The sequence below is a fragment of the Bos taurus genome, chromosome 11, assembly GCF_002263795.3.
Source record: "Bos taurus isolate L1 Dominette 01449 registration number 42190680 breed Hereford chromosome 11, ARS-UCD2.0, whole genome shotgun sequence".
Lineage (NCBI taxonomy): Eukaryota > Metazoa > Chordata > Mammalia > Artiodactyla > Bovidae > Bos > Bos taurus.
In genome coordinates this window covers 21,338,867-21,351,311 of record NC_037338.1, presented here as the reverse complement: position 1 = coordinate 21,351,311, position 12,445 = coordinate 21,338,867, and the positions used below count along the sequence as shown (strand labels likewise).

Sequence of the window (12,445 nt, the reverse complement as noted above, 5' to 3'; positions counted from 1 at the left end):
ATGCCATCCAACCATCTCATCCTCTGCTGTCCCCTTCTCCTCCCACCTTCAGTCTTTTCCAGCATCAGGGTCTTTTCCAATAAGTCAGTTCTTCGCATCAGGTGGCCAAAGTATTAGAGTTTCAGCTTCAGCATCAGTCCTTCCAATGAATATTCAGGACTGATTTCCTTTAGGATTGACTGGTTTGATCTCCTTGCAGTCCAAGAGACTCTCAAGAGCCATCTTCAGCACCACAGTTCAAAAGCATCAATTCTTCAGTGCTCAATTTCTCAGGGTTTCCTTTGGGCACACAATATACTATGTTGACTACTGCCTCTTCTATTTATTTCTAAAGGATTCCTCCCCACCCAAAATCACTGGTGAAAGTGACTCCTTTCTTTTGAAAATGTAAATTTAGTCATATCTATAGGTCATTATGAGTTACCATTGTGCTTTAGAATATGATTCTCTGGATAAGGTTAAGTATATTCTCATATATGGCAATATATCATCAGGACTTGAAAAATTTTTTAACTATTTAGTAAACAGTCATTTGTAAAATGAAATTGCTGTTAGATAATGTTATTAAATAGGCCCCCATGAAAAGCATGGATATCACTTTGGTAACAAGAAGATGCTGCTTTGTAAAGTTTCATTTACATACTAATTGCCCTTGGTTTATTTCTGTAGCAACAATAAGCTACCCCTTTGGTGATAGTTAACTTGAATTATTCTTCACCAATGCCCAGTTTAAATCAGCTGTGTTAAGTAAAAGAAGCAAAGAATGCTTATAAGAAAAGTCATTTATTACATTGAAATTTGTTTTAGATGCTTGACTGATGCTATAAAGGTAAATATTACGCAAACCGATGGACTGTAGCCTGTCAGGCTCCTCTGTCCATGGGATTCTCCAGGCAAGAATACTTGAGTAGACTGCCATGCCCTCCTCCAGAGGATCTTCCCAACCAGGGATCAAATGCAGGTCTCCTGCATGGCAGGCAGATTCTTTACCATCTGAGCCACCAGGAAAGCCCCATGAAATGCTATAGTTAATGGTAGAGAACATGACTCAGAAATTTAAAACATTTTTTAGAATAGAAAATCAAATGCATGTCTAAATGAATCTGTTACTTTGAAAGTTCTTTTTATGTGTGTTAGAATTGTGTGTCTTATATGACTTCCAGTATTTTTGCCTGAATTAATGATATTAAAAAATCAAAGGATAGAATATAAAGGACTCTAATATTCTGTTGTGTGCTAAGTTGCTTCAGTAGTGTCTGACTGCGGCCCTGTGGACTGTAGCCCGCCAGGCTCCTCTGTCCATGGGCTTCTCCAGGCAAGAATACTGGAGCGGGTTGCCATTTTCTTCTCCAGTGGAGCTCCCCAACCCAGGGATTGAACCCAGGTCTCCCGCATTGCAGGCAGATTCTTTACCAGCTGAGCCACAAGGGAAGCCCAATAGAGATGGAAGATACTTTGAAAGATTACCCAGAATCCAGCTTTCAGCCTACCCTTAAGTAAAAACCTTTTATCTTCATGAAAACTTGGCCATTGGCTTTCTTTAATATAGATATAGCTGACCATAGTGAAGAGGAACACTATGAATAAAAAGTATTTGCATTTTTTAATGTATCTATTTTTAAGTCTCTTATCCTTTAAAAACTGTCTCCTCCGTAACCCTTTTTATGTTGGAAATTTTGTGACTAGATTTTTGTTTTGTTTAACACAAATGAGACTAAATTTCCAGAGAGGGTGGATTATGCCTCAGTGAATTTTAAATAATGGATATAAGAAATCTGAATAATAAGACCTGATGTTTTATATTTGTTACTTCTGGAATATTTGAGCATTAAGATATTTTAAGTAAATTATTTTTATAAAAATGGTTTGGAGCATTGAATATGTTTACTTTTCATAGGTCATTAGTAGACACACACACATGTGTGTGTAACCTGTATCAGTTGAAACAAAAAAGAATGTATTATTAGTCTTTAAGAAACGCCTCTTGAACATAAGGCTCTTAAAGTGTTGAGTTGGCAAAAAAGTTTGTTTGGGTTTTTCTGTAATATCTTAAAAACCCAGATGAACTTTTTGGCCAACCCAATGCTAATGGATAATGAAGCTCATTGAAAAGTAAGCCTTTCTAAGTTACTTTGAAATTTTTATGGTTTTATTTCTCAAGTCTTTTTCATTTATGATAGAGAGTGAGTGTTCTCAAATGTTGCATGAAAACTCTGTTAATATATGTTATTTCTTAACTTCTCTTTGGTAGCCACAGATTTATAAGGTTACTGAATCATTGTCACTTATACCTCAGTTAATTGCTTGCTTGAATTACCACCACCTTGTCATATTGATTATTAGTAATTATTAATGACTCAATCCTGTTAAGTACAGACTTTCTGTCTGGCACATGTAGTATCTTTAGCTAGTATTTGAAAATGTGCTTGAGTTCCACTAACATATACATTGCTACTTTTACTCAAAATCTTCACATGTGAATACTGACAAAGTTCTTCATGATACTAATGTTAATTCTGTAGTTAAATTATAAAGGAAAGCAGTTTACAATAATGTTGTACATTACTATTTTACAAAGGACTTTGATTTTTTTCAGAGTGCTTTGACTTTTAATAGCAACCCCATAAAATAAGCAAAGCAGGCTTTTTATAAGCCTCATTTGACAGATAGGAAAAGTGGGACTCAATCAAATAACTTGCCCCAAATTCACGCAGAAAGTAAGAGTCAAATTTTGATCTTAGGCCTTGTATCTTCAACTGCCTTTATACTATATTGCATCCTTCTCTGTATTTTTAAGCATCTTTCTTAAGCATTCTATTGCTGAGAACAGTAATGTGGCAATCAGAAATCTAAGACCAAATTACACAACTTAAAAAAAAAAAATCTCACCTATGTATCTACTGCTGTTCCAAGACCTGTGATAGTTAAAAATATAATTTATATTCCTCATTTCTTTTCAGTAATATTTGTCTGAAAAAATGCACATTCCTGCCTGTCAGAAGGTGTGACATCTTTTAACAGTTTCTACTTTACTTTTTCTGCTGGCACATGTAGTATCTTTAGTCAGTAATTGAAAATGTGCTTGAGTTTCACTGACATATATTTTACTAGTTTTACTCAAAATCTAGGAAAACTAGGTTCCATAGTCATACGGATAGTAATACATATTAGAAGAAAAAGACTTTTAAAAAGAATAATGTATTTTATGACACACTAAAATTTTAATTGCAGCAGAAAGAGTTGAGTCAGTGTTATCTTTATCAATAAAATGGGTTTTATTTTTATCCAGAACTGTTCTGTTAATTCAGATTTGTCATTTGTAACTTTGCAGCAGTTAGAAGAAAAGAGTGAGGATCAAGAAGACAAAGAATGTTTGAAACAAGCAATAACAGCTTTGCTTAATGTTCAGAGTGGTATGGAAAAAATATGTTCTAAAAGTCTTGCAAAACGAAGACTTAGGTGAATATTTTCACTTTTTTTTTAAAATAATCCTCCTTTTCACCCTCAATACTGTGGTATAAATTCAGGGATCCCTGGTCCCTCCTCAAGTAAACAATGAAGAAAATACTTTTAGTGACAAGCTTGGTCTTTCAGAGGAAGTGACATCAAAGCCAAGAGAATTTGTTATTGTTTGAAAAACCTTTCATATTTGTGCATTTTCCTTGCATACTCCCAGACAAGACCTCCTGAGAGTCAACTGGTAAGCTAAAGGAGAGCTAGAGCAAATGTATTGGGTAGATTTATGTCAACAACGTTGTTCTGTCAAAGTAAAATCAGTAGTGGCCTTTATTTTAGGGATTATGTAACTCGAGGCATTAATTCAGATAATACGCTTCCAGTTTCCTAATTATAATAAGTGCATGGTTTTTAGCTTTAGGTATTGTCTACTTAAGCATTTCTAGATAAATTTTTTAATCTCTTACTTTTTTTTTCACTGTATTGGGCTACTTTGTAATACTTGTCATTCTAAATATTTAGTAGCCATGGTAGAAATAATCATTCTGTAGCTAAATATATAGGGTAGATTTTTGTCAATAGTCAGCTGTTCTTTTTAGAGCACTAAAAAAAATGTCTCTAATGTGTTGCTTTAGTTTCCAAAATTGTGCAACTTTGTAACACTAATATATTTGGAGATTCAGTGAAAACCTTCACAGTGCAACTTTTAAAAATATGCTTTAGCACTGTCGTTAATATTCATGAATTATAGATTCCCTGTCATCTTTGTACTAACAGTGTTTTTTTCCTTTATCCCAGTGAATCTGCATGTCGGTTTTATAGTCAGCAAATGAAGGGGAAACAACTAGCAATCAAGAAAATGAACGAGATTCAGAAGAATATTGATGGTTGGGAGGGAAAAGACATTGGACAGTGTTGCAATGAGTTTATAATGGAAGGAACTCTTACACGTGTAGGAGCCAAACATGAGAGACACATATTTCTCTTTGATGGCTTAATGATTTGCTGTAAATCAAATCATGGGCAGCCAAGACTACCTGGTGCTAGCAATGCAGAATATCGTCTTAAAGAAAAGTTTTTTATGAGAAAGGTACAAATTAATGACAAAGATGACACCAGTGAGTACAAGCATGCTTTTGAAATAATTTTAAAAGATGAAAATAGTGTTATATTTTCTGCCAAGTCAGCTGAAGAGAAGAACAATTGGATGGCAGCATTGATATCTTTACAGTACCGGAGTACCCTGGAAAGAATGCTTGATGTGACCATGCTGCAGGAAGAAAAGGAGGAGCAGATGAGGCTCCCTAGTGCTGACGTTTATAGATTTGCAGAGCCTGACTCTGAAGAAAATATCATATTTGAAGAAAACGTGCAGCCCAAAGCTGGAATTCCAATTATCAAGGCAGGAACCGTTATTAAACTTATAGAGAGGCTCACATACCACATGTATGCAGGTAAGACATACGAACTTGCCTGTCTCTTTTATTCTCCTCCTTCAGGCTGATTTTTCTTTGTTGCACAGGTCATTGTGCCTAAAATAGAAAGCAAACTGACAACAAAAGACCTCCGCATTGTCAGAGTTCATTTTCCTTTGACTAAAAAGACTGCCACTTTATATTTCTATGAAATTTTATAATTTTTCTACCACATTTACGTATGTTATTTTAACTTGACAATCAGAGTTACAAATAAAGTTACTGGGCTAAATTTACCCAGTTAGCCAGTGGCAAAAATAAGACTGAAACTAGTGATAAATCAGTCATCATTAGGATCTAAAAATTGTTTTACTCCTTTACGTCTTTTTTCTCTTTCATTACTGGGATTATAAAATAAGTAAAAATTCTAATATATGTTATGTATCCATTACCAAAACTGTACCAGTAGTACAAATATATACAGCATTGCTTTTTCTTAATTTCCATTCCTAAAATTTATTAAATTTAGCAATCCTGGGGTCTTTTAAATTTTCAGGATTTTTTTACAACTGATATTATTTAGAAAACAATGTACCTTATTATGGCAATTTTTAGAGATAAACATAGGGGTTTGGAGGTTTCCTAGAGTGTTGAGACATGTTTGTCTCTAAGTGGGCTGAATCAAATATAATGTTTGGGAGGTAAGGAACAAATGTAATGGTCGATTCTTTAATTTTATTTCTTCTAATAAGGTAACAGATGATACTCCAGTTTTCCTCAGCTTCCCTACATAGTAGGAATTTTGAGGATTATAAAATACTGTGGAAAGAGCACTAAATTTAGGTTCACACCCTCACTCTATCACAGTTTCTTAAGGTTTCAGAAGTAGTGTAGTTTTCATCTCAAAAATCAACATCACAACAGCTATCTTAGAATATTGTTGGAAAGAATAAATGAAATACTAAGGTGAAAGCTCTTAGTAAACTTACTTTCAAAGAATGCTTTTATTACAAAGATATATATAAAATCAAACATAACTCTTAAAAGTGCTGGTCTTAAAATAGTTGAATGTATAAGTTAACCTCCATCTCCAGACTTTTTGCTTAAATATATTTCTATCTCTAGGATACGTGTGTTTCTGAGGAAATTTCCCAGTTTTTAAAGTTCTTCAAATGGGCTCTTAGTTCTCTCTGGAAACTATTCTGGCACCAGTTCAATTAAACTTTTAAGAATATCCGTTAACTGTAATCCACTGTAATAAAGATGAATGGTATTCAACACTGTTAATCTGTTTAATTTATTAAATACCTGGTCAGAACTACTCATATTGCCTGGAAACTATCAGGGCCACCTTGCAAAAAAGTAAAATTATAATTTTGTTTCCATGATCTCAAAGCATGTTATAAATATGATCTCTTTCATTATCTCCACATGTCTGGGATAAATAAGCCCGTGTTTTGTTTTTAGTTTTTATTTGGACTCTATTTGGTAGTTCTTTTGCTAATATTTTCTGTTGTAAAATGATAGTGTTTTTCTCCCCCCATAGGTAATTTTAAAAGCAGTTTAGGCTTTTTAAGCATATGCCATTTGGTAGTAAGCAGGCAGTAACTGAAACATGTTGATGATAATAAAAAAAGACTCTGGGATTTTTGCTCTTTTTAGTAAAATTGATTTTATTAATTAATCAATTTTACTATTGATTTTTCACTTAGAAACTTATGTAGTCAGGTATTCATTTTGCTGACACAAAAATAAAAAATAAATCCAAGTATAGAAAATTTAAATAAGCTGCCTAGGATTTTCATGAAAAATAAATACATTATTATGTCATCTTTTTTTACATGTGAAACTAATTTTGATAGGTGCAATTTCAGTAGTAAATACGACCCATCTATTTAGCTGATCACCATCAACTTTAAGATCTAGAATACAGCTTAAAAACTATCTTATTCAATTACCAGAAATTTATGGTTGCAAAACAGTTATTTCTTTGGTCCTTCTTAAGGCATTTTTAAGGATATGAAAGTTCAAATTGTTCTTCTTGCCACATTATTCTGATTTTTGTATCTTAGAAGATTCACAGAAATTTTTAGCCTAAACATTCTAAAGTATTCATCATTTTATTTTAAATACCTTTGTTTTGGGTTCTTAGACTATTGAGAGTATAATTAATCCTTAGATTTTAATCTGTGTTTGTGAGACAGAAGCTCTACTCTTTTTTCTTCTGTAGAGCAGTACAAGTGGCAGGTGCTAAAGAAGATTTACCAGTGTTTCCTATCAAGTCAAGTGGTATTTGATTTCAAAAATATTTTCAAATTTCAAATTTTTTAATATAATTGTTTTCCTTAAAGCGCTACTGTTAGTGATAAAAATATTCTTTACTGCTTGCTTTATTTCACAGAACTACCTTATGATTGTTAATAGTAGTTATAGCACTACAATTAAATATTTCTTTTCTAGAGACCTTTTATTTATTTTTTGTTAAGTTAAACAAAACTTAACAAGCATAGCTGATAGTTTTTCTTTAGTCTTGGCAATCTTCTCCTCAATATACACAGTGCTCACCAAATCTATAGACATAGCACATTTGCTATGGTGTTTTATTAGTTACTTTTGATAGTCACCCTCATTTATATTAATCTTTAGCTTTTAAACAGAATAACTTAAGTAACTTCTAATTAATATGCACTCAGCTTTCTAAATTTATAGAACTTTGCAGAGTTAAGTGTATCCAAATTTAAATTGACAAGATCTTTTTACTTTTTTAAAATGTTAAAGTTTTTAAAAAATTCCTTTCATTAATTTCTTGAGGAATAAAAAGCCAGTGTTGGGTTTAGAGTATTATAGCTAAGTTTTTTTTTTTGACATTTTTCTTTTCTATTTTATTTTGAAGATTAATAGAATATTTTAACTTATGTCATAAATATATTACTAGTGTAACTAAAATCCACAAGCAGCTTTCATGAACTGTGGTTTACCATATATACCAATAAGTATTAATTACTAGCTTGTTTGACTTCTGTAAGGTCTGTGATAAATGTATTACTGGCAACATAGAATGTGTTTTTAATAGACCATGTACGAACTTGTAAAACATTCAAACAGCTATTTTTTTAAGACCTTTTCCAGCTTAATTGGACTCTGAGTCCTCACACAGTGATAATGGATTAACCATTTGTTTTAAGAACTGTTGGTCTGCTCTATTTAATTTTGGTTCGGTAGTTTGATACGTATTTTTTATCAGAACATACAGTGTAAGTTGTGGCTTGCACTAAAACAAAAGCTAAAAGTTAGACTGCATATTTTTATTATGCTGTATAGAATTGTAATAAAAGACATTGGCTGTAATACATGAGAAAAATCCAGTAACTAATAAGCACTACTTACAGACATTTTTTAGATTATAGCTTGGTCAGACATTGTCATCAAAAAACAGAAAACTTGTTTAACCTTCCTTAATTCAGACTTCACTGTGGCTTCAGTCAACTTGATCACTCAAGTGTTTACAGTAATTTATAAAACAGAGCTTAGATCTTAAATGCTCAGTCGTTCACTTTATAGACCCAAACCCAAGGCCTTGAAGGTTATGTGACTTGCCAGAAATCATATCAGTTAATTGCAGGAAAGAGTATGAGAAATCGGGTTTCTTGACTCTTTAAATAATAGAGTTTATTTTCTGCCATGTTACACTGACTCATACAAGGTGAATTTTTTTTCATCTTTATAGTATAATTTTTATTATGTATATTGAACAGTAAAAATAGAATTGCTTGCTTGGTTTGAATTACCAGGAATATAAATGGCTCTTCACTTCTGGGCAAACATGGGTCTAATATATAGTCAGAGTACTGTTTTTTCTTATTGAAATAGGTAATAAATTCTAACTATGGATAACTTCCATTTTAATGCATAGATTTTAGTTTTTAGTTAGATGTTGGTCATTATAATTTTAGTTTTTAACAAAATCCAATCTGTTGGTGTTACTTGCTGTGTAAATTTAGGTGAATTGGAAAGTGCTTAATTGTTGCTCAAAAGATTACAACAGAGTCTTATGTAGAATTTAATATATGGTGCTGCAGATCCAGTGTTTCTGGGCATAACAGTAATTTGCTAACTACATCAGAACTGCAGAATTCATCTGAAATGGTGTGGGGGGACATTGTCTTGTTAGATGTATCATTCTGGATCTGGCAAGGATATGAAGAGACCTTTATTTACAGTAAGAAAACACAAAGCAATATGCATAAAAAGGAGGAGATGCAAGTAGGAATTTCAGTTCTATTCCAGAGTTACAGGAAATAATTTAGTATAAATTCATTATTGAGACTTTGAAACAACATGTGTAAAGAAATGTTTGGAGACGGTGTGTCTGGTTTTGATCATCTTTTTTAAAGAAATGAGATGACTTTGAGGTAGGGGGTCTCTTATTAGATCTGACATTATATAAAAAGAACTTTTCATTTTAAAGTGTGGGGAAAAGGGGTTTCCCATGCATGGTGAACTTCGGTTTTAAAGAAAATGGTATTAAAAACAACTTAAGCCAGTTCATATTTTTCTTTAAAATATTTACTGCTATTTTAGGCCCTTATATTTTTGCAAAAAAAACTGCATTAGATTTATTTGAAGTTTGTGTTCTCTATAGCTCCGTTTGGGTGTTTTAGCTCTTAAAAACAACTTTTGAACAATTTTTGATCTATAGGGCAGTGCTGTACTATTTTTAAACTCTGATTTTTTTTTTTAAGTGTTTGTGCGTCAGCATAGCGTCTGTTTCCTTTTTTAAGGAATTCAAGAGTGATTGTTTATAAATCCTTGTTAAGGAGCTTATTGTTTCTTGTGGCATTTTAAATGGCTATATTAAAGGGAGAATTATCACATGAACAGACATCCTGATTAACAGTGTTTCACTATGGTGGTTGGGGGAGGGGTGTTTACATAAATAACTCTATGTAACAAATATTTCATAAATGTATTGACCTTGCCAATAAAAATGTATTGACCTTGCCAATAAAAATGTGTTGAAAAAAAGGATTAACTTTTTCACCTCAAATGTAATATGCCGTATTCTGAACGTTATAGTAATTATATTCTGATTTCCTAAGATTTTCAAGAAATATACAATAAAATATTATGAAAGAATAGCTTTAGAGTGAGGGAGACAGGCAGCTAAAGACCAGCAGAAAATAGGAGATATCTTACTTGAAATAACCTGGGCCTAGACAAGGGACACGATGGTAAACTTGGAAGATAATTTGTACATACAGAGAGGTTGGGTAGACAGAGGGCAGGGAAGCAGAGTAGGATAGAAATCTTAGTACAGGGCTTTGAGAGTCAAGTAGAAAAGAGTGGTACCTAAAATGAAGAAAAACCACAGAAGACATTTCTACCATTGCTCATATTGAAATCCACTAGGATTTATGTTTGAGAAAGAAGTTTATGGAATTACATTCACTAGCAAGAAACAAAAAGAGGAGAATATCAAAATAGTTGATTTTCATTTTCTCCACAAATATTTGTGCTTACAAATATTCGGTTAAAACCGAATCAGCATAGCATGGCTTTTGTATTTTTAATGCTTTTGCCTTCCATCTGTCTCTGAAACATCACTTTGTAATACAGGGAGATAACTGTTGCTCTGCAACCATCAGAGGCAGTGTAAAACTTAGCTTCTATCATTGTCTGATAAATGTGAAGTAGGTACTTTATTTTTCTACAAAATTACATAACCTGTCCTTATTGATGGGTTTTTTAAGTATCTAATTATCTTGGGCTTTCATCTCATCATTAAGATAAAGGTCTCCAGTGGTTAGTGTAGCATTATATGTGCTACTATCACTGAAACAGGGAAATCAATAGAAATAAAAACAGCATCTGGAATGTGATATTTTGTGTTAAAATTTCAAGTATAGATGTTATGTCCTTCCTTAATGTAAGTTTTTCATTCATTAGCAATTTTCTATGGCTTTTGACTAAAAATAGAGCCAGAATTAATTCAAGCCTGGGAATATATGCAGCCTTTAAGATGTTTTTTGAAAGTATTTAAAGTTTTGCCAGATTTTCTTGGTTTGTTTTTAGCTTCTGCTGGTTTTTCCTTTTGGCAAGTCTGCTCTAATTTCTAATCAGGCTAAAAACAACTTAAACTTGAGTCACTTCAGAAGTTAATACAACAGTGATGCTTGTGGGAGTGTTTATTTCACCGCCAGCTCGAAAAACTCCTCTTCTGAGTACAGTGTACAGGAAGGTACAGCTGCTCCTTCCTAAAATCTGGAAGAAGGCTTAACAAGAATTACAGAATCACAATTAGACTGCTAATTTTTCAGTGACTTCAGTGCCTTTAACCAAGCAAGATTAGCGGTTTACAGCTTTATTCTGAATTAATAATTTATGTAAATTTCTATAGTGACTATATAACTCGTGTATTCACTCTTTATAGTTAGATCTCACAGCTTTGGAAACCTTAACAAAATCCTTTAATCCAAGGAGGTTATGTGATATGGGAGAAAAAAGCAATAAATCAGAAAACACACCATCCAGATTCCAATTCCATTTCTGTCACTCCACTGTGTGACTTTAAAACTCTCAGTTACTTCTCTCCTATGTAGAAAGGGACAAACAGCAGCAACCCTGCTCACTTCACAGAAACGACATGGAATGAATGATGTGAGTGCTCTTTGAATTCATTACGTAACAGACATCAGGAATTGATGCGATCCCTTTTGACTGATGTGGCAGTGGGACACACCGTGACTTTCCCAGCATCTTCATTAGTTAGTAGAGTACTGAGATGGCCAGAAGCTTTGGTATAAGCTGCAAAGGCTGTTCTAAAATAGTTTACCTTTAAAAATAGCCAACTTTCTTAAAACGTACTTTAATTTACTAAGAGCTTGCTTTTTTTGTTTTTCAACTTAAAAGTAGCTTTGATATCCCACAAATTTTTAGCCTGACTTAGGTGGAATTTGAGAAGAAATGGACCTGGATATTGATTTTAGACTTTTAGACTAAACTTTTGTTTTTTTGAAAGGGAGAGGTCACCCTTAATTTTGACAGCTCTGGGATATTTGGAGCACTCTGTACTAAGTAAGGTCTGGCTCAGTATCTCTACAGTGGCCACTACTTTGCTTCCTAAATACATGATGTTTTGAGTAGCCTCACCTTACATATAGATTTGCAGAACAGGAAGAAGATTCTTGGAAGGGAGGATTGTGATGAAACCGATATAAATCTCTGTTTTAAAATCTTGTACAGCCTTCTGTTTTAAAATCTTTTCTTCTGGTTGAGACATTAGTCTTTAACGTTTGAGGAACTCTGTAACTGAAGACAAACAATAAAATACCAACAGAGAGGAAATTACTAAAGGATTGTATCTGTTTAAATTACTTTTATCAGTAACCCACTCTAGCCTCAGAAGGTATGAAGCTAAAGGAGAAGAGGGGATTTAAAATGAATATATTTTATTATGTAAATTTTTCTCTAACTTAAAGTATTATAATCTTAAATTCAGGGTTGTCTGATATTTAAATCGGGTCATTATCTTGATGACCACATATACCAGTATATTGGAAATAGATTTTTATGAT

The 12,445-nt window shown here is 32.9% G+C and overlaps 1 protein-coding gene and 1 non-coding gene across 4 annotated transcripts in view; both read left to right on the top strand.

Moving 5' to 3' along the window:
* The window catches only part of SOS1 (SOS Ras/Rac guanine nucleotide exchange factor 1), a 131,147-nt gene that overhangs the window by 83,646 nt on the left and 35,056 nt on the right, over positions 1 to 12,445 (top strand). For all 3 annotated transcript variants that reach the window (XM_005212709.5, XM_005212708.5, XM_002691241.7), the window contains 2 exons: positions 3,332 to 3,459; positions 4,255 to 4,910. In XM_005212709.5, the coding sequence (XP_005212766.1) occupies positions 3,332 to 3,459; positions 4,255 to 4,910 (784 nt within the window). The remainder of the gene's footprint in view (positions 1 to 3,331; positions 3,460 to 4,254; positions 4,911 to 12,445) is intronic.
* Positions 2,008 to 2,082, top strand: MIR2284Z-2 (microRNA mir-2284z-2). The gene has a single exon (NR_107823.2). It is a non-coding gene; the product is annotated as a microRNA mir-2284z-2 (primary transcript).